The sequence below is a fragment of the Schistosoma mansoni genome, chromosome 1 (genome assembly GCF_000237925.1).
Source record: "Schistosoma mansoni strain Puerto Rico chromosome 1, complete genome".
NCBI classification, from domain to species: domain Eukaryota; kingdom Metazoa; phylum Platyhelminthes; class Trematoda; order Strigeidida; family Schistosomatidae; genus Schistosoma; species Schistosoma mansoni.
Window position 1 is genome coordinate 33,047,192 of NC_031495.1, and position 22,043 is coordinate 33,069,234.

At 38.3% G+C, this 22,043-nt stretch overlaps 1 protein-coding gene across 3 annotated transcripts; it reads right to left on the reverse strand.

Annotated features, from left to right (window-relative positions):
- Positions 1–4,466: 4,466 nt before the first annotated feature.
- Smp_028170.1 (hypothetical protein) lies at positions 4,467–19,467 on the reverse strand (the record flags this gene model as incomplete). 3 transcript variants are annotated; one of them, XM_018794126.1, is made up of 9 exons in its annotated part: positions 4,467–4,962; positions 6,526–6,750; positions 7,570–7,914; positions 10,155–10,327; positions 18,680–18,816; positions 18,873–18,943; positions 18,992–19,135; positions 19,166–19,293; positions 19,329–19,467. In XM_018794126.1, 9 exons carry the CDS (start codon positions 19,432–19,434, stop codon positions 4,879–4,881), a joined length of 1,413 nt encoding a protein of 470 aa, XP_018648571.1. The 3 variants fall into 3 exon arrangements, with proteins under 3 accessions (XP_018648571.1, XP_018648570.1, XP_018648569.1); XM_018794125.1 differs by having other exon boundaries at positions 4,879–4,962; positions 6,526–6,657; positions 19,329–19,434; XM_018794127.1 differs by having other exon boundaries at positions 4,879–4,962; positions 6,526–6,657; positions 18,680–18,840; positions 19,329–19,434.
- Between the last annotated feature and the right edge of the window lie 2,576 nt (positions 19,468–22,043).

Here is a 22,043-nt window from a genome sequence, read left to right on the forward strand (position 1 = left end):
GTAGTCACTGCTTTCAATCTGTGTGTGATAGTACGTACATAGGGATGAGAAATCCAAAACCAAGATAAGACAACCTCTCAGCGCTTCCAACTAGCATCTGTTGGTTCATTCTGACTTTCAGGTTGGGGTCCTAGTGTTCTTCGAACTCTCAGTAACTTGGGGGAATATCAGATATAACTCACTACAGAAGCCATTGACTATGTTGCTGAAGCTTTTTGTAATCTTGAGATGGATTTTCTCGGCTGAAGAATAATCATTTTTGGCTTCATTTTTAACTAAACTATCTCCTCTTTTAAATACTACTTCTGTTAATCTCTTTAGTTATTGTAACTACCTTACTCTCGTTTGGTTTTTCATATTATCTTTCAGTTGTGTGGTGGATTGTCCTTTGATGATCTATTGTGCCAGCGTTAATTTATTCCCTATTTTCGACAATTACCCCAGATCTCCTAGTTGACATTACTTTCGTTATGAACTGTCTCAGTAAATGAACCATATAAAAGCTAATAGGTCAATTGAAATACGAATCTAAATGACAGAGAAGTTTAATACTTTGATTAATACAGGATTGTTTCATATAGTTGAGATCATGAATCAATTTAAGCTAAATCACCATGGAAAACCCAGAAGCAGTGGATGGCCGTTTCGTCCTATTATGGAACTCCTCAACAGTGCGCATCCACGACCCCGCCTCGCGAGATTCGAACCCAGGACCTATCAGTTTCGCGCGCGAGCACTTAACCGATAGATCACTGAGCCGGACGGCATCCAACGGTGTTAATGTCTAAATTCAACCAATCCACAAGATTGGCCTGAAAATTAGGAGTTTGAATATAAAAACCTTGTGAATTTTCTTCACAATTATCCTGTTTCTCTGACATAAAACTGAAATTCATCTAGATAAATCAATCGTATATATTTTTAGTAATAATTAAGTTACAAACTTTCAATCTACTTTTTCTCAATTTATTTCAGTCTATTACAAATTATCGATTTTAATTTTACAGCTTAAAAATCTCACGTACATGTTTAAAAACAAGGTGTGTATTCTGAATAATCTGTGTATATGTAACGAGCACATAAGTCATTGATTTGCACATTATTATTTGATAGTTAAATGTATGGATGTATATTTGTAATCTTCTACAAAAAGAGAAACACACACACACGTACATTCAACTATCTTTCTCTTTCTGTCGATTTGTAAATAAAAATTACTTTAATATTAATTATCATACATGTTATGAAGAAGGATATTATCCTAAGACATTGAGATTTTTACTGTTAATAATAATTTAATCAACACCATCTTGAAACATCGACATCAGTGGCTTGGACATGTTCTACGAATGTCATCGTAGAGAATTCCACGTCGTACAATATTTGCCGACGCTGAGACTGGTTGGAGAGAGTGGAGGTGGTCAGTGTATGACATGGTGTCGTGGTATGAAAGAAAGCTGTACAGGAATGGCTTCTAATGGTCCTTCATGACTCCCTGGTTGGGGTCCGAGAGATGGTGCAACACAGTGGCTTAAGGCCTTATGAGACATGGCTCAGAACAGAAGCCAATGGCGATTCTTCTGTAACTTTATTTTATCTTCTTAATAAAAAAATGAACGTAACTTCTTTAACTGGAATTCTTTCTGGTTGTACTTTTGCTAACTGAATTGCCTCTCCCACCATTATTATTTCACTCTGACAAGAACTTACATTCTCTTTATTACTGTGTAGCGCATACGTATTTGGTGCCTTTGTAACACGATTTGTGTTCAAATCAATACATTACTTAGTGACGATAATTAATTAAGATTGAGATGAATATTTCTATAAGCACACTTTTACTTGGTGATTGGTAGGAAAATCAGTACTTATTGAGTTCTATAACCTATTTTCTGAAGTCACATACAGTCATTACTAATTAATACTTAATTGCGTTAAATTTGAAAATTATGAGTGATATGTTAATTTTAGTCAAGGGTAATGGTATTGACATTTAATTGACAGTCAAGTTTCGTATCATGGGAGTAAAAAGTCAAAACTCTAAATGATTTTGTTGTAGACGCGATAACAGACTACCATTTGTCTAAACTTCCTTACTTACACCTGTTAACCCTTCCCCAAGGAGAAGCATAGGCCTCCCACCAGCATTCTCCATCCAAAAATGTCCTACGAAATCCTATTGCTATTCATCATTCATTCAAATTCTCGACAGTGTCTTCTTTGGTCTTTCTCTTCACGACCCCAAGTCAGCGCCTGATTAGTGTTACAGTTTGATGATTGCCCTTATGTATGTCATATCCACCTCCAACGTCTTTTCCTAATTTCCTCTTCAACTGGAAGCTGGTTTATTCTTTGTCACAGTAGCTTTTTTTTGATGGCATCCAGTCAACAGACATTGAGTATTTTGTGTAGACAATTGTTTAGAAATACCTGTTCTTTTTGATGATGGTTGTAGCATTTCTCGAAGTTTCAGCTCCGTACAGTAGAACTAACTGTCTTGACGTTCATATTGAAGATTATGACTTCGATATTGGCTTGCATACAGTTGTTTTGAGTTATATATGTTCTTCAATTGTAGGAATGTTGTCCTTACTTTGCCAATGCTTGCCTTTATATCTGCATCAGATCCTCCACGTTCATCGATAATTTTGTCCAGATATGTGAAGGCTTCCACACCTTCCAGAGTTTCTCCCTCTAGTATGATTTGGTTGTTTTCCCCTTGTTGCATTTGAGGATCTTGCTGTTTCACTTGTGTATGTTGAGGTTTACTGCTGTAGAGGCTGCCGCTACACTACTTGTCTACACCTGCATTTGTTGGCGTGTATGGGATAGAAGGGCTAGGTTATCTGTGAAGTCACAATCGTCTAGTTGCATCTAAGCTGTCCATTGTGTTCCATGCTTCACTCGAAATGTGGAGGTCTCTTCATATTCCAGTCAAGCACCAGAATAGAAAGGAAGAGAGTTAGCAACATTGTCTGACTCCGGTTCTCACTTGGAATACAACTGTCCTCCATACACAACTTTGCAGTGTAGTCCATCGTATGAATTTCGGATGATGTTGACGATCTTCCCAGCTACTCATTTCATAGTTTCAAACGTGATTCCATAAGGTTCTCTTATCCACACTGTCAAACGATTTCTCATAGTCAATGAAGTTGATTTATAGTGACGAATTCCATTCAATCGATTGTTCAACGATTATCTGTAGTGTGACGATTTAGTCGGCACACCATCAGTCCTACGGAATCTTTCATGCGGTTCAACAACACTCTATTGAAAACGTTTCCTAGTACTGATAGTAATGTGACGCCTCTGTAGTTCTCACATTTGCTAAGATCTCCTTTCTTTAGTATCTTGATGAGATATTCTTGTTTTCAGTGTGTCGGCACTTGTTCCTCCTCCCAAATCTTCCTGATTAGAACGTGGAACATGTTTGCGGTTCTGTGTCTGACTTCAGTGCTTCATGTGATATATCTTCAGGTCCTGCTGCTTTTCCACTCCTGATTTGTTTGATGGTGATTACTTCGATCGTTAGTGAAGTGACAGCTATGGAAGGGTCTGTGTGTGCTGCTTCGATGTACGGTGGGTTTAGTGGTGATGGTCTATTCGAGAGTTCATCAAAGTACTCCACCCACCTGTTCCTTTGTTCTTAAATCTCAGTGATTGGCTTAACTTCCTTGTCCTTGGCTAGTCGCTATAGTTTACAATATTTCCGTGCAATTTTCTTCCTTATGTCATACAGTTGTGTCGTGTTATCATTTATCTACATATTAAATCCTACTTATTTGAGTTCTTCTTTAGGATTTACAAGTATTTAGAGAGTTAACGCATTACTGTGTACGAACTAAGAATGTTGTTTAATAGCCTCGATCATGTTGAATTTCTATGAATTGTATAATGTTTTACTTAACGACACTGAAATGGGAAACTCAATAGCCCTTATAATGTTTTGAAATGATCAAGATTATTTGACGTAATTATCGTGTTTAAATATCTCCAAGATTTGTGAGAAACGGCTGGAAATGGGCGGGGACATTAATAATCTGTATCACAGTTAGACAACTATTTGTGGGAAAATTTTATGACTAAATATCAGAATTACCTACTTTTGGGAGAAATTAGAAATTGGGTTAATTGTGAGTGTTATTTTAGTTACTTTTTAAATCTTATGATCAGAACACTTCGGAATATGGGCGATTAAGTAAATTTCCTGAATGACTAATGAAATTCAGCGTCTGATCGTTCATTACATTAATAATTCTAATGCTGAATATGCAGCAACTTTAGAGACTTGAAGCTTGTGCAACATCGAACTTATTCTTCTGGGTTCATGAATGCTTCTGGTTACTATTAAACATGTTATCAAAATGTTACTTGGAAATTCGAAGTTATATTTATTCAGTTACGATAGAATCATATCCATTTTATGTCTACTTAAATAAAAAAATACCATATTAATAAAGATTAAGAATTTGTAGCAAATGATCTGTATTGTTTAAATAACGAGTATGATTAAATAAATGTCCACTCTATATATTAAATTGTCAAGTATTACGAAGTAATAACAATTAATGAACGAAATAAAAACAGCGGTGGATACGGTAAATGTTTATGATGTTGATGATGATAATAATAACAATTGTTAGTTTATGATTACGTGAGAATAGTTATGATAATGGGTGAACATCTTGGACACAGAGATCAAAATATAATCTGATTGAATCTTGAGAATGGTAGATGGGTTACGATCTCCAGTCGATATAGTTATCATTGCATGGAATGACAAAGGAAATACTAAAAAGCATACGAACAAACAAATACTGGAATACGTATCAGCAAATAGAACCATTATAATACGAAGTAAAAGGACCAACCAATTCACAATAAACAATCGATGAGGTGTTCTTCTAGATCAGCTCGTGATGCAAACATTTGATGACACCCAGGACACCAAGGTTGTTCCTAAAAAAATAAGATAAAAATAAGGCTTCAGAAAAGCAGGTCATCGTCTTAAGAGAGTAATGACACTTTGAAACACATTGCCCGGGCATCAACTTGTTGCATATAAGGCAACTTTCCATCTATTTAGATAGTTAATAACTGATGTCACCCAATGAGATGTATGGCCATAACTTTGTACACAAATCTATATAGTCTGAGAAATTGTATAAACCAGTTGATCGATGATTTCAGGGAAAGTGAAACCAAGAAAACTAGCCTACTTTCACATCTAGATGTGAATTTATGGATTAAATATTTACCTTTCAGTAGGTCAAGAATTATATGTATACTTAACGATGGACAACCGTAGTTATACTTACTCGCCTAAAGCATGAATCAGATCCCAGTAATCAACAGCTTTTATACTAGTGTTTGTTATTGAAAGGAGTACCAAAGAAGTGTAGTCTTTGAAGACTATAATCGAACACTGACAATCACGCTAAACACTATGGCGAACTGTTATGAAAATCGGCCACATGGGATGATGATTTGTCATAGCTAGTTAATTTTCTATTAGTATTTTACCATAGCCCCCAAATGCCCTGGTACGGCTGAGAGTGGAGAGAGTCCGCTCTCCCTCTCGAAATGCTCTCACATGGCCACGCGTATATAGCCTAGCCAGGGAAGTCCTACTCAATGCCTTCTCGTGGCATTACTGTTGTTTACGAAATTGAGAGGACGAAAAGCGAATGTCCGGCGCTTTAACCAGGCCGGTGGACACAGTGAGTTCATCCAGGGGAGTTGGGAAACTCGATTCCAAATCAATAGTGCACATGGGTTCCAGTATCCTGAGGGAACAAATGGCGTATGAATCAATCGTTGGTCACCGGCTACCATGGGACTGCATCTTCTTACGATGCTCCACTGCCTTGTGGATCAGACATTTAGGTCGAAGGCTCCGGTTGTGGCCCCCTATGAAAACCACCTGCTTCGGTTTGGGCACCCAGGCAGTATCACAGCCCTCACACAAATCAAGTGAGATTTGTGTGGCGCATATGTATCTGGTGCTTCCTTGTACCAATATTTATGTCTAAATAAAATAAATAATAAATAGCAGTGGAAGTCAAGACGTTTTCAATGTCTGACTTTTTAAGAATCGATTTCACACCTTCACATTTACGTGTTGAATTAGTGAACACAGACAGAACGGTCCAGTTTGGTGTAACAGCTGATGAGTTTTTTACTCCTACTAAGACAATGGAAAAACGTTCCTTCTCCTCTAAAAAATGTCGCTTCCAGATTGGTCCGTGCCAATGTTTAGTATAAACGAAGTAAAGTAATCAAGGATAAATGGCGAAAAATGGACACATTTAACACTTTCAGAAAACATGCAATATAATAAGAATAAAAATAAATTGAATGACATTTGATAATATACAGTTGAAAAAATGGGAGAGTCTCACACTAAAGACAAATGCCAAAATGCTATTTCTAGTAATAATCTGTGTTTAGTTAATAAAAGCATGATATGAAAGCTGTACTGGAGTAACAACCTATTATAAATAAGCATCAAACGGAACTTACCTCATCAACCGAAAAACTTGGAACAGATGGCCTTTCGACAGGTTTTTTGAACGACTCCTCACAAGGATTGAGACCCAGTTCGGTTAACCACGACCCATAATTGGAACGATTGACTTGATTCTCCGCCAATTGCTGTATTTGGCGGCGAACAAAGCCACCAACATAGGATAAAAATGAGGGCATCAATGTTTTAGATTCAGAAGGGATTCTGCCATTTCCATATAACTAACAAGTAAAAATTTAGTGTACCAAGGTTTCAGTACACACATTTACGGGGATGGTCTAGATAATTGTTGGTTAAACAACCCTGGTACATATAGTATATATATATATATATATATATATATATATATATATATATAAGGATGAGATGAAGAGACTTCAAAAGTGATGAACTGTGCTGATTTATTTTCTAAGAAGTTAAAAGTACCAAACAAAGCAGTTTTGATAGCTATAATGAAATTTGAGTTCTCATGTAACTCTAATTTGGCAGCTTGTGACATTTAGTCACATTAGGAGGATAACTTGACCATAATACACTAGCAACATTACCAAAATACGATATAGTCTTTTGACAGACGTACAGCTGACAGAGTTTATCATAAAGTATGCCCTTCGGTTTCTTGGATAAAACAGAATGCATGATACAATGTAACATACTGTTATTCAATGTAACTATAGAAGGTGACTAGTGTAGCTCTAATGACGCCTTCATAAACCCGAAAGTACGAGCCATAACAGATAGTTCTGCTGGTGCAGGAAGCGACTGCTTAGGGGGGGGAAGAAAGTTAATATCAGAGGAGGGGAGGTTTCTAAGAAGTTAAGGCGTTTACACGTTTCCTAGTTGATAGCCGTTTTTATAAAAAATTATCTGCAAATTAATTTTCTCCGAACCATTGGATTGATTAAGAGATGCCAAGCTGCGGTAAATGTCATTCCTGAATCTTCACAGATATAACTCATGTTTTATGGAACTTCTATAAAATACCTGCACATTCTAACGCTAGGCAACTGTTAAACAAGAAATATTGAGGAAACATTTACCTCTGAACTGTTGTCAGGAGCAGATGGAGTTGAATTAAATTCGTTGATGTTGGTGATTTCTGCTACTTCTTCCCCAGCTGTCAATGGAGGGGGTACATGTTTACTTGAGACACCATTAAAGGAAAGATTTGACCAAAGATTTAAAATACTTGGTGCACTTGGAATATTATGTGTTGCAGAAGTTTCGGGTTGAGTAGGTGCTGTTTTAGCTACTGGAGCCAAGAGATTATCAACTGGCACTGACGCCACTGAAGTTGTTGAAGTATCTTGATTCCTTTCACTTAAGATACGTGAGACCTCTTCACGAACAAGTTCCTTCAAATCAATATTTCTCATTAGTGAAGCCTTCGATGAAAAATTAGACAGAGATATTTAGAAACTAGTAAGCTTATTAGTTAAAAAAGGTAATGTGTCAGTTTATAAGTAACATCATATAATTGCAAGATAGGTTTGGAAGATTGAAAGATAAACAAGTTATTTTTGTAGTATAATCATTTTGTCCCATTGTACAAAAAGGGTCCAACGTAGAAATAAACTAATTCAATACCTATTTTCGAAATAACCAACGGCAAAGAGCAACTGTTTCAACTAATTCTTTAATGTGCCAAAGGTCTGGAAAATAATCAGAAGTGTTAGCTATTTAGGTCGGTACTGATAGTTTTTAAGACACAGCACTGAAATCCAACAAATAACAAGGCGGTAATTTTAATAGTCTTGGAGTACGAATCCAATTAATTTTGGATACTACTACATTCAAGTGAAAATCTTATTATCGATTAAGCCAATAATGCAAACCAAATATTTAACAAGTTAAAGAATGTTAACATTTCTATTTGTGTGTATGGGTGATTATGACTTTAAGAGCAGTGTAGATATGTGCAAACAATTGGTGTGGAGCAGTGTATTATTATTGTTCAAATGAAATGGAACGATTAGATGGGGAATTCTGAAGTTAGGTGTGAAGTTCGTAATGTAGACAGTGTATTAGCCGATGAAGCTGTGAGCTTGAAACATGCGTGCTACGGATTGATAAGTCGGGATAATTAAGTAAGTTCAAACTTTTCCTTGAACTCAGTGAAACATTTTATGACATCAGTTCTCGTTTTCAATGGGACATTTATTCTCAATGTAATATTATTTTAGGTCAATATATCTGTATTAAGTGTACATTTTTGCTCAGTATGACAAGTGTGAACTTTGCTTTTGTTTTACTGTAAACTTATGTATCTTTACATTTATATGATATTAATTAATCAAATGTACGTAAAATCAGTATATAGATGACTGTATTTGTTTTAATCTATTCGTGTTTTTTTGGAGTAGATCGATCTTGATTGCATTAGTCTTTCGTGTTCTTACTTCGCATTGTGGCAATAGTGGTGTCTCCCGTTTCAAAGCATAAGCAAAATGACCGCGAATATAAAATGAATCAATGTAATGCAATCACTAAGTAGATATTTATGCGCTAAGGTGAAACACACTTTTAGTAAGAGTAAACGATACCTACTATTTAACTGAATGAAGGTTTGATCCTGGAAGCTATTGGTTGAAGACAAAGTGCTCAGCGATCAACTAAGCTACTGCTCATGGAGAGTTTGAGGCTACCGTCTACATCAATATCGATAAAGTAGGTCTGAGATAGAAATAAAAACTAAATGCAACCAGTTCAGAACAATATGAATTCATGAAGTAGACTGTTGGTCCGAGTTTTGTAGTAGTACAAAGTCCTAAATGATATCCTTTGAGAAGCAAAATTGTATACTTGGAGATCCTAGTCACAATAGGGGTTAGAAGTTGATAATCATTAAAAAAAATCAAATGTACCTATTAAACCATAAAACAATTTATTCAGCAAAGGAATCTTTTTTAACGAGTTCATTTTCAAGGATGTACAATCGTACATATTTGTGGTAAACTGCAGGTCAACGAATAATAATATCTTAAAGAGAGAAAGAACGAAGATTGGTGCAGAATAACATAAATTCATTTTATTTAGTTAGGTTTTCATCAGTCGCTTACAACCTATAATATTTTTTAAAATCAACGTTATTACAGATATCTACATACTTATACATACGAGGGTGATTAAAGATGAATATGTGTATCATGATGTAGCGAAGATTTTAATGGAGTTAATACGGTCAAAAAAATTGTTTCGCATAAATAAAGTTTGGGAGGGAAAGTCCCAGAACATTGAAATAGTGATTAGAACACATGGAGTTAACAAACACTACATGATTGTGTAATATATATATATATATATATATATATATATATATATATATATCATACCCGGTCAGCCGCCTCTTTCACAAAGTTAGTATAGGCTGGAGTTTCGTCGTTTGGAGCATTAGAAGAAGCCTGAATTTAGAGAGAAACGAGTCTGAGTGATAAAAGTTAGGACCTCATCAAACTAACAATGATAAAAGATGAGATTGAGAGTAAAACGTGTTATTGCGAATAATAGTAATATAATTCAAGTTCAACATATTTGTAGTGATACTGTGTACAACAATGCACGAGGTAGCTGACGCACCTTTTACAACCAAAAGTGTACAATATTTCTAGGGTTTTGAAGAACTTACCATAGATGGTAACGGGATCTCATCTGGTAAACAAGTACCAAACTTTAATGTGTGACTATCCACCTGAATACCATTAGAGTTCACATTGTTCACACAGTGTTTATCAGGGGAATTTTGGAGGTTGTTCGCCAAGGAAACTTGAGTGTATGTTTCCGAAGTGCTTTTATCGGTTTCTGAAAGTTAACGGAAAAAAGTTACATAGCTAAATCCAGTCGACAAAGTTCAAGCACAAAATGCACTAAAAATTCCACAAACTGGATATATTTGACACTTATCATGTTTACATTATCCATTTCTATACCATAGCTGCTATGTTGATGTGGCTGGGACACGTGTTACGTATGCCCAACCACTGACTGCCCCGACGTGCAATGTTTCATGGTGTAGGAGTAGGTTGGAAGAAAGCTAGGGGCGGCCAGACCAAAACATGGCACAAATCTATGAAGTCACTGACAATTGGACTGAGCCATGTTGGTAGGTGTAGACTATCTGGTTGGGATTTGCGAGATGATAGCAATCGATGGTTAGAGACCTTGAATGACATGGCTCAAAATCGTTTGCAATGGCGAAGTTACATCCACTCTTTGTGTTCTACCAAATTCTAATCTGAATTCCTCATGTCCCTATCCTTTTTCTCTTTTCAAATTTATTTCACTGTATTATACTCCTTCAATAACATCTTCAAACCCTAATCTTTCGGATTACTGCTTATACTCTTACTACGTCTACCACTATGGGATTTGAATCGACAACTGTACCTCTGTTCTAATGTGGTATGGCAACTGGAACTGATATACGTACGTAAGAAGTTCTACGTTGTGACTGACTGATGTTGATGTGGTGGTTGGGACTGACTAACGCGATGATTAAATCGATTTATAGTAGCCGGAGAAATTGTCCATTCAGGTCCTATGTCCTGCTATGGCAGATAGGACGGTTAGAGAATGGTAAGACTATAAGCAGCAACTCAAGTTCCGATGTCGAAGTCCTACAGCTGACTGCATAGGGGTGTGACACCAGTAAGATGCTCCCCCCAGATAGCTAGCTTCTGCAGTGATGTTACTTTCTTGCGATGGAAGGAAGAGGCTAGGAAAGGTTGACCCTAAAAATGTAATACCGTATCCTACTACACGTATTTTTGTCTCCGGAAGCAAAGCTATATAAAGTACAGAGATAACGGAGTAGGAACTCATCAAAAAATGCTGTGTGATCGACTTGGAACAGTTGGTTTATACCTCTAACAACATCCCAGATCTTGTTTCTGATCAAATTCTTTTGTCACTTTGCAATATTTCTCCTGCTTACATGATCCTGCTTGGGAGCCCTGAAAGTATATTCCAGCCCTCACACAAATCGAATGATGAAGTTTGGCACATGTGTATTTGGCGACTCCTTGTACCAATGTTTATGTGTTTAAATAAAATAAATGAATGTTTCCATAGTCAACCCTTCTCCCATGATTTTATCTTTAACTCCGTGAGACACCAATGTTAACGAGTCAAGTTCACCCAATGTTGCTAGGGTTGTACAATCTTAGGTTACAACGTATGACAAACGAATCAGCATCCATTACGTCACAGCAAATTATTCAGCGTGAACACTGTTGATGGGACTTTAATACATTTTGACGATGACTGGTGTTAATTCAAATGCTCAGTCCAGATATCCTGATCACTTTTTACTGATATATAATCGATAAACTTAATATATCTGTATTGAGTATACTGGGGAACCGTGATCTTGCAAAACCCTTCATCCATTGTCTGAGGAGGATAACAGTCTCACGACTTCTCACTAGGACTCCAGGGAATCTATCTTGAGGCTACTCACTAGTGAGCACATGATTTTTATCAGTACAATGATTTGTGGATATTGTATTATATTCACAGTTGAATACTGTGGGGCATCAAAAGCCTTCATCTACTAGACTGGTGTTTTTAATCTAGTTTGTGGGGTAGAAAAAAGAAGAGGAAAATTGTTCTGTTCCAGATATTAAGATTAAGACAGTGTCGAGAATTTGAAGCGGACACCAAAATGAGGAATAGCGACTATAAAGGATTTCATAGGACAGAGTTGGATGCAGAATAGTGGGGGGGGCGAACCAGGTTCCTCTGCGAGAGTTAACAGGATTAGGGTCAGTATGCAATGGTCGACTCAACGGGATAATAAAAACACCGATAGACACATACGTGGTTACCTTTTCTTTGCCCGTTCCTACGTCCTCACTGACCGGAATTCGCATCAACTGAAAGCTTTTCATCCTCCTTTAAATATTTAAACGCTCATATGTATTAGTAGTGGTTTAAATGCCCAAATATGTAATCCAAACAACAATGGAGAATATTCAGGTGGGTCTTTCTGTGTCGCGGCTAAGTGAACAGATAGTGGTGACCGTTTTTTTGGAACCATACTCATTCGTAGCAAGGACTAACTTTAAGCACTCAGGAACGATATCTTTGGACATAGAGTTCTCACAGTCGACTCAACGATGGATCTATATAGACCATATTGTTATCAGCCATCGTTGGAGAAGACTAGTAATCAATCTAGACCCTGATCATGGTCTAGTGTGAGGACATGTTTTCATGTCTTACAAGACCCAGAAAAAACCCAAAAGGAAGGGGACTCATAGTTCAGATTAAAGATGATAAAGTCAAGAATATATTTAAGGAACGACTGGAGACATCCAGGCCAAGGTCGCTATGGATTATATCTAAATATATGTGGAAGCAGTATAGGTATCTATCAGCAACTTAAATTAAAAGGTTAAGAAACACCAGTGGATTTGCCAGATGCTTAGAAACTCACATTGTTAGGTTCTAAACATGATGTGGAGAAAAATCAAATTAAATATAGACTGACGAAAAGCTTATAAAATGATCATCAATGGTGATGGGTAGAGAAGGTATGAGATAGAAAAGGCAATATGTAATTTTAGATAACTTTCCAAGCATCAAGAAATAAGGCACCAAAAATTCTAATGTGAGACTATTTCGAAAACCGATGGGACCATCGTTTACATTCAATCCAGATTAGATTGATGGGCAGAAAATTTTACGCAACAGTTAAACTGGTCTCTAACTATTCTTTAATTACCAACTATCTTCAGAAAACCTGAGTGAAAAATTGATACAAGTCCCAACTCTTGGTAAAGTTGTATATGCTATAGGTAATTTGTAGCGAAGAACGGTAGCACGTCCAGATGGATCATACGCGGAGACCTTAAAGAATTGTCTCAGTTTCAGCTATTAAACTGACTGAGACGCTCTCTAGTTTTCGCGAGATGGATGTAATCCCATCTTAACTGTCTCGATTGCTGGTCTTCCTAGTTTATAATGACGAAAACCGCCCAGAGGATTTAGATTGGCTAATACGGTGTCAAAAACCAGGCTGCTTTCAGATCTGGATGTAGATGTGTACACCAAATATTCACTGTCAAATTCTAGAACGATAAAATACTAAACGACTCCCGGCCTTAGTTGCATTACCTGATACCACAGTATTGAGTACCGTTGGTCGACAGGTTTTATGAGTGTCCGTCACTGGAAAGTAAATCAAAGTACATTAACTTTACTCGAACATAATTGGTCATCAGATCTCACAGTAAACTGTTTTCAGAATTATCAATTTCAAGTGATTTGTCACCGCTGTCCACTTTCTCTATTTTTATTAAACTTCATCAAAGAAATTCTTATCGTTTAACTTTTCAGGGACTAGTTTCGTACCAGAAAATTCACTTGTTGACTTAAAATACACAGATGATAGTTCATTCTGATGATGAAGCTGACAAAATTCTTCTGACTGCATTAGGTAACAATACAAAGATGTTTGGGATGAGATTCTCTCCCTTTAAGCCCAAAATGTTGCTTGAGGACTGTATCAACGCCTTAACTAATGATAGGGAGTGAAGTATTTGAATGTTTTGACCCCTTCACTTGACTTGAAAGTTTCATCAGATTTGGTGAGTTAGTGTCGGAAAAAATCTCGGTACAGATTCACAAAGATCAGCTGGGTTTTACCAACTCGCGTCATCTGTGGGGTAGAAATGTCTGTTTGCAAACCAAAGGAGTTTATTTTACAGCAGTCCACTACGTTCTAACTTATAAGTTTGAAATATAAGCATTATGAATAGATATTTCTGGGTTACGAGCATTCGATCATAGATATCTTGTGAGAGTAGTTTCTATATTTCTGGACCATGGAGTGGGCAGTCCTTAAGTTAGGGACAGGGTACTACGTAAAGATAGGGCATCGGTTGATGAGGTGTAAAACATGACAATAGGGAGAAGAAATGTATATTTTTTCCGAGAAGTGATGAGTATTTATATAACATATATACATATCTATCAATTGTCGATTTGCATCTTTCGGTGTATTCTGCTATCTGAACTGTCTTCCAGTGTTCTGTCGACACCGTGCTTTCGATGCACTGCAACTCTCCGCTCCGCCTAACAATTGTTGCAACTTCAATGCCACGTCCCACTAAACACTACTTACAAACACCCTTATCAGTAGCCTCCACTACAGAGGTAGTAATTCTTCATCGGTTGGGAAGTGTTATGTATACTAATTACTGCCTATCTCGATGCTCAATGTTGTGTGGTGTAGGAGTATTTCGGAAGATAGGAGCGGCCAAACCAAAACTCGACATCAGTCCATTTGTGGTGCACACTACACATGAATCCATTGACTTCTGTCTGAACCATGTCGATATATGAATATTAAGTGGGAACGGTGATCATGACAATTGCAACCAATGGTTGGAGACATTGGATACAATGATGCAGGTGAATCTACTCTTTATCTCTTACCTTAGTTTCCGAATTCTGAGATATTCTCATATATTTCTGTCTCTACTTCTTTCTACACCCAGTCTTCTATATTAGTACAGATACTGATACAACTTTTACCATGGGATTTATCCAGATAATTTTTTAGCTTTATGTCCTAATCTGGTGTAGCAACTTGGAGCGACGCACATGTGTCAGGTTTTACGTTTTATATGACTGACTGACTAAGGTTATTTACAGTGAACTAAGGTGTATATGAGTTGTTGAGATCTGTTGTAAGTGTTCACTCTAACGACATTTGTTGTTTATTTTATTTAGACGTAAATATTGGTACAAGGAAGCACCAGATACATATGCGCCACACAAATCTCACTTGATTTGTGTGAGGGCTGTGATACTGCCTGGGTGCCCAAACCGAAGCAGGTGGTTTTCATAGGGGGCCACAACCGGAGCCTTCGACCTAAATGTCTGATCCACAAGGCAGTGGAGCATCGTAAGAAGATGCAGTCCCATGGTAGCCGGTGACCAACGATTGATTCATACACCATTTGTTCCCTCAGGATACTGGAACCCATGTGCACTATTGATTTGGAATCGAGTTTCCCAACTCCCCTGGATGAACTCACTGTGTCCACCGGCCTGGTTAAAGCGCCGGACATTCGCTTTTCGTCCTCTCAATTTCGTAAACAACAGTAATGCCACGAGAAGGCATTGAGTAGGACTTCCCTGGCTAGGCTATATACGCGTGGCCATGTGAGAGCATTTCGAGAGGGAGAGCGGACTCTCCCCACTCTCGGTCGTACCGGGGCAACTTCTTTCTGTCAACCCTAACTACTCCCAAACAAGTCTTGGAAGGAAGAACTCCAGATTATACTCCAGTCCGATTGTACATAGATAAAACTGCTTATTTGTTACAGAAATCGCTGAACTAAACAACTTGAATGCAAATTCTACATGTAACTCATACAAAAAGATGTACTGAAAGTAAATTCATACTAAATGATGTACGAAAATTAACTGGATGAAAACTGTACTTAAAACCAACAAACAACCTTGTCTATTTTCTTATGCTAAATCACATTTAAGTATATACATTCTCAAATTAGTATATGGAGGACTTGTTGAAGGTTTTGAATACAGATGCTAACTTGACCCGAGATTTTTGCCAGAGCATTTATTAGTTCTGTGGACGCCGCCGAAATTCGCTGAAAGTACTTGACCTTTTGTTTTAAGTTACCAGTAGATACCACTGCTGTCTCCATAGCATTTTGGAAATCATACCAAGCTACCTCGGTGTGGATATCACTTTTACAGTTGACTAACTCCACTAGTAGTTTCGAAATATAGTCTTAACTTTTTCATCGTTAAGTTGAACTTAAAGAGGTTTTTTTCCTGCGGCTTTTATACGTCCAGTAAGACGCAGAATAATACGTGTTCGAACTAAAGCACGATCCAAGTCTAAACATGTGCTCAAGAATGAGCTACAGTCTTCCGTTGAGCACCTTCAACGATGGCTAATAGCAGCAAGATCTATTTGAGTCTATCAATGATTGGATTGTGGAGGTCGCTACGTAAGACGGTATTTCTCATTCTGTTTGAAGTTAATGTTTGCCAGAGATAGATGGTTTTCCGAGCATAGTCGCAACAGGTTGCCATTATCTGTTCGCTGAGTCGCAACACCGTAAGATAAGTTTAAGTGCTTTTCGACTTGATTTTGGTTACTTACGTAAGCATTAAAATCATTTACCACTACTACTACTACTACACTAGAATGTTTAGTTTTTTGAAAGAAGTTGGATAGCTTCCCATAAAATTCATCTTTGTTTTCATCCTAACAGCAATCAGTAGAAGAGCAGGCAGAGACAACGGCATGTATCCTTATACTTTCGAGTTTATACTGTCCTGTTCAGTCGAACACATAAGAAACCGTTCATTTGAATCCAGTCTAACAATCTATTGTGCTTTTAAACTTAGTGATATACATAGAACACATAAGAAACCGTTCATTTGAATCCAGTCTAACAATCTATTGTGCTTTTAAACTTAGTGATATACATAGACCAGAGGCCGCGGAAAGTACTAATCGGGTTGTCAGATAATCAGAGGGTAAATCACAATGGTTTCCTAGTGACGATGTCAAATGGATAACCGTACTTGGATTTTGTATGCGTGTTTGGGAAACGCAGTATGCATCGATGCCGCGAGATTCTAGGGTCCTAGTTTAAGAAGCCTGTTGTCATATCTGACACAAGGTTCGAGTAATGAAAGCCCCAACATATAGTTTAAAGCGTGGTTTCAGAGATAGTATTTTGTAAACTCAAATCATTAGCATTTGTGGCGCAGGGTGAAGATATGTGAGAAGGGTTGGACGTGGGGATTGAAGAATTATTAAGAGGTGAGAGAAGAACTTGATCGTCAGTAAGATGATCTCGGGTGATTATAGAGGTATGAGGGCGAATGCCACCACCCAGCTGCCCACACCGTAGAATATTTCTTGAAGGAGCTCGAAAAAGAAGCTGAATTACTGGTTTTAGCGACCTATGGATGTGACCGCAAACCCCAAGGGACAACTGCTTGAGGCCGATCACACACGACTTCGCACTTTACAAGGCTTTGCCGCCGAAGACGGAGACCAGTGGGGAAAGATGAGGTGATATTTTAGGGTCGACCCTCCACAACCCCTTTCTCCCATAGTGAGAAATTAACCACTGCAGATGCTGGTTGCCTAACACGAATTTAGCAGCCACGTTTGGGTAATTATAACGTATAATTATGTGCTGTTTATGCAGTTATGTGGCCGAATAAATTAAAAACTTGGTACAAGTAGCGATCTCACCAATCTGACGGAAATGCAAATGAATGGCTAAAACAAATGATGTGGAAAATCGAGGCGAGACTAAAATTTATGGACGACCTATGAACGAATCTTAAATGACATTGAGAAACACTAGGCAATCAGGAAACAGTATAGAATAAAAATATATTATACAAAACCAAAGAATCAAAGTGGATACACTTTTACATGGTCCAAAAACTTGCCAGGGTTAGAAATAGGTTCGAAGGTTTTAAAGTCATAATGCATACGTTAGAGAAAGTCATCCATAAGGTTTCATAATAGTCGATCTCTGGGGCCATGATAAGGTCGCAAATACTCTTTCAACATCTACCACACAGCTTCAGTATTGCTTGTGTATATTCTGGCTGTGCAAGCTTGACATTTTCATTACGCATATATCTCTACAATACTCATACCACTGAACAGCCGAAGCTCCAGTAACATCTGCGAATATTGTAGCCCATGCTACTGGTGCTTTTATTACACAGTTTGCAGCAAATATTAGAATTTGTCTTAATCTTAATTGGAATCGAGAGACAAAGTTTATATTCTAGCATACTTCTTTACCCAACATATGTTATATCGAAAGACATCATAACGGTAGTCTGCCCAGTGTCTATAAGTCATTTGATTGCCACAATTACAAATAAAGGAACTTCTTAGTGGCCCTATTTATTGTAGACGTTTATTTGTGCCGTCATCTCTAAAATCTGTTGCGAACTGATCGTACGTGATCAGGTACTGGAATTGGCACCATGGCCTTGAAATCCCTCGAACGCTTCTGAACGGCTCGTTCATAAATTATAGTGTTGCTAAAATCGATAACGGACAAAAATAAAAGGTGGATGGCACTTTGTGACCTTACGATGTCACACCAACTTTAAAATAGCTAGACCTACCTTTTACTGCAGCTGCCTCAGTGTTCAAGGTCTGAATTCTGTTATGCATAGAATTAAGGAAGTTGCACACATCATCGACGGTAGTGTCATCGCTAAGAAGTGATCCACTTTCGTCCAAAACAGACTCTTCCTTAGGACTGGAGGAATTAATTTTGGGATAACTTGTATTGAGTACTAAAATGGTAAAACTTACGACAGCTTCGAGTCTAACTTTTTGATTTCAGTTTCAATTTTCAAAATTGGCTCAATAAGTTTTTTCCATTTCTAAAAGAAATTCTATTAGAAGTGGGGCTCTAAGAGCTTATGACATACGCGATTCTCTGCTTCTGCTTTACGAAGCTGATTATTTAACTCTACTAGCTCTGTCATAACAACTTGTTTCTCTTCATTGACAGCGACTAGTCGTGAACACAGTTGTCTAACATAGGCCTTCCGCACTTCATCAGGGCTAACCGACTAGAAAATATGATGTAAGCACAGTCTTACAATGTCATCCAGTTGCTTTACTAGGTGTTCAACAGTTGACGAATGATCTGGTGTACTACTTTGTAAGGTTACAGTGATGGCAGTTTGTAATTCATCCTTCAGCAGGATACTCGATTGATTGAGAGTGCCTGACAAAAGTAACCAGATGAATAATGTGGTTTACGTATTGTCTGCTTAAATAAATCAACCAGAACATCGAGGCGGGCTACAGCATCACGGCGACTATCATTTTCTTCGTTAACAACAACGAATTCCTCGTTCGAATCCATAACGACGCTCAGTTAACTGTGTTTGGCGCCTGTATGCTGTTGAATGCCAACTTAGACATTCAATCTTCTGTAAGAAATTTCAGTAATACCTATAGAATAACCGTATTTGTTAAAATGTTGTCATAACAATTTATTGTATTTAACAACTAGGTTGTTGAATTGCTATATTTGGCCATTTTGCGGTTGAAATATGGTGCAATGTACAAATTTTTAGTTTCTCCACGACAAGCTAGTATAAACTAATTGATTTTCTTTGGTTCCTTTTCATTGTTGATATGACTTTTCCAGCAGTAATGCGAGACTGATAGACACAGTAGCTGTCATATGACAAGGTAGTTGTTCAACAACACGACTAACCAAGAAAGGCGGAGACTCTAGACCCCGGCTATTGAAGATAACCTTCCCCTCCTCCCATATGGCGGCTGCAACTCTGGAAGCATTTCGTGCCGATAGACGACGGTTACCAACTGGCATCCACATGAATCCGGATAGGCCACACGACAGCAGGATCAAGCACAAACGCAAGCTGGAGCTGACAATTCCACTTGTGGACTGTCTTGATCATAAAAAAACGTGTAAAGGACAGGGACTACTAGCACGGTAAACATTGTATGGGGAGGCTACCTGTCCACTCATGCAAGGCTCGTATAGACACAGCGACAGGAAAATCGGAATGGGGGTGGGGTAGCATTATACATACGATCATGCCTGAAGGCGCACCAACTTCACAACCAAGAGTTTCTCAACCTTGATGAATCAGTATAGTGCTCAGTAAGACTGTGTACCACCTCGAGGTGTCCAGCTGGGGTTATCTACAGGAAGCTCACTGCTGGCATTAAGTATGATAATCGTTTACCAGAAGGATTAACTAGCTCTACGCGTCTTGGATTCTCTCATACCTTGATTCTAGGGGACTTCAATCTTCCTAGAATCAACTTCACGGAACATACCTACATTGGAGGTGACAACTCTACTGAAGCTTGGTTCTTCAACCTCATTGATGATCTGGGCTCATTCGAAAATATGAAGTCGGCAACTTGTTGGAGAAACAGTCAGACGCCGTCGCGCTTAGACTGGGTATTCACAAATGAAGAATTCCTAGTCGACAACCTGAGGGAAGCAGCTTCAATCCTGGCATCACCGGTAAGCGTAATGTTTTCACACTCGCTAAGCCGAGGCAAAATACCGGAAATTTGGAAGCTGGCTCACATCACACCAATCTTCAAAGGAGGTCGACGCAGTGAACCCTCAAGCTACAGACCAGTGACCCTTCTCTCCATAACGACCGCATACACGAATACTTATTATCCTTCAAGTTCTTCCCACCCCAACAGCATGGTTTCAGAAAGGGTCATTCTTGTATGACCAGCCTGCTAACTGCGGTGGATAGATGGACAACCATCCTTGATCGCAAGGGGAAGGTTGACGTCATCTACCTGGACTTCTCAAAAGCTTTTGATAGGGTCAACCACATATGTCTTATCAATACGCTTAGACGATTGGGTATCAAACCCCCTTTGATTGACTGGCTCACTTCATATCTAGAAAACCTACATTTTAAGTTCAGGGTTAACTTCACTCTCTCTCGGGCTGTGGAATGTCACAGTGGGGTCCCCCAGGGCTCAATACTAAGACCTCTTCTCTTCTTGATTTATGTAAACGATCTTCCACAACAAGTTTCATCTGACTTATTACTTTTTGCTGATGATGTGAAACTTTGGAGAGAGATTGGTAACCAGAAGGATATACTGGCACTTCAGGAGGATCTGACTCGACTTCAAAGTTGGGCAGACGACAGCGGATTTACCTTCAACACTTCAAAGTGCAAAGTAGTCCATCTGCGACATGTTGCAGACTACAGTTACAACTTAGGAAACTCCTCTCCAGAAGTACCCCTATTTGAAGAAGATTTCGGAGTGCCGGTACCCTACGATTTGAAGTCTTACGCTAACTGTGATAAAAATGCTTCCGAGCAAACCTTACACTGGTGACATTGAAGTGCGATTTTGGCCAGTTCGATGGTATAACTTTCCACATAGTCTTCAACAGTTTCATCCGTCCCCATTTAGAATACGGAAACATATTATTACCCCCATCCCTCCAAATGAATTACGACACTCTGGAGAGAATCCAACGGTGAGCCACGAAATCAGTCCTGGAACTCAAATTCAAACCTTATGAAGAGCGCTTCCATCAGAGTACAGGCGTTTTAGAGGTGACCTTCTAATGGCTTATAGCATACTTAACACTTCTAGACAACTCCTTAAACACTTACTTAGGCTTAGTCTCAATAGAAACGTAAGGGGCAACATCCAAAAAGTGGAGACCCAACATAGCAGAACAGACTGCAGACACAACTTCTACTCCGTAAGAGTTGTTACCGACTGAACTAGTTCAAGTGACTTCCCAGGAGTCCTTTAAGAGGCAACTTGACCTATTCTTAAGGACTAAGAATAACACCTTATTATAATTTACCGAATTATTTCTTTCCTCTATTATCATTAATATACCTAGGTTCCTGCCTGGAGGTATTGGTGATCCACTGCTATTAGACACGAAAGCCCGTTAAGGGAAAGCTTCTTCTATCCCGTCCACAAGCATTTGAACCA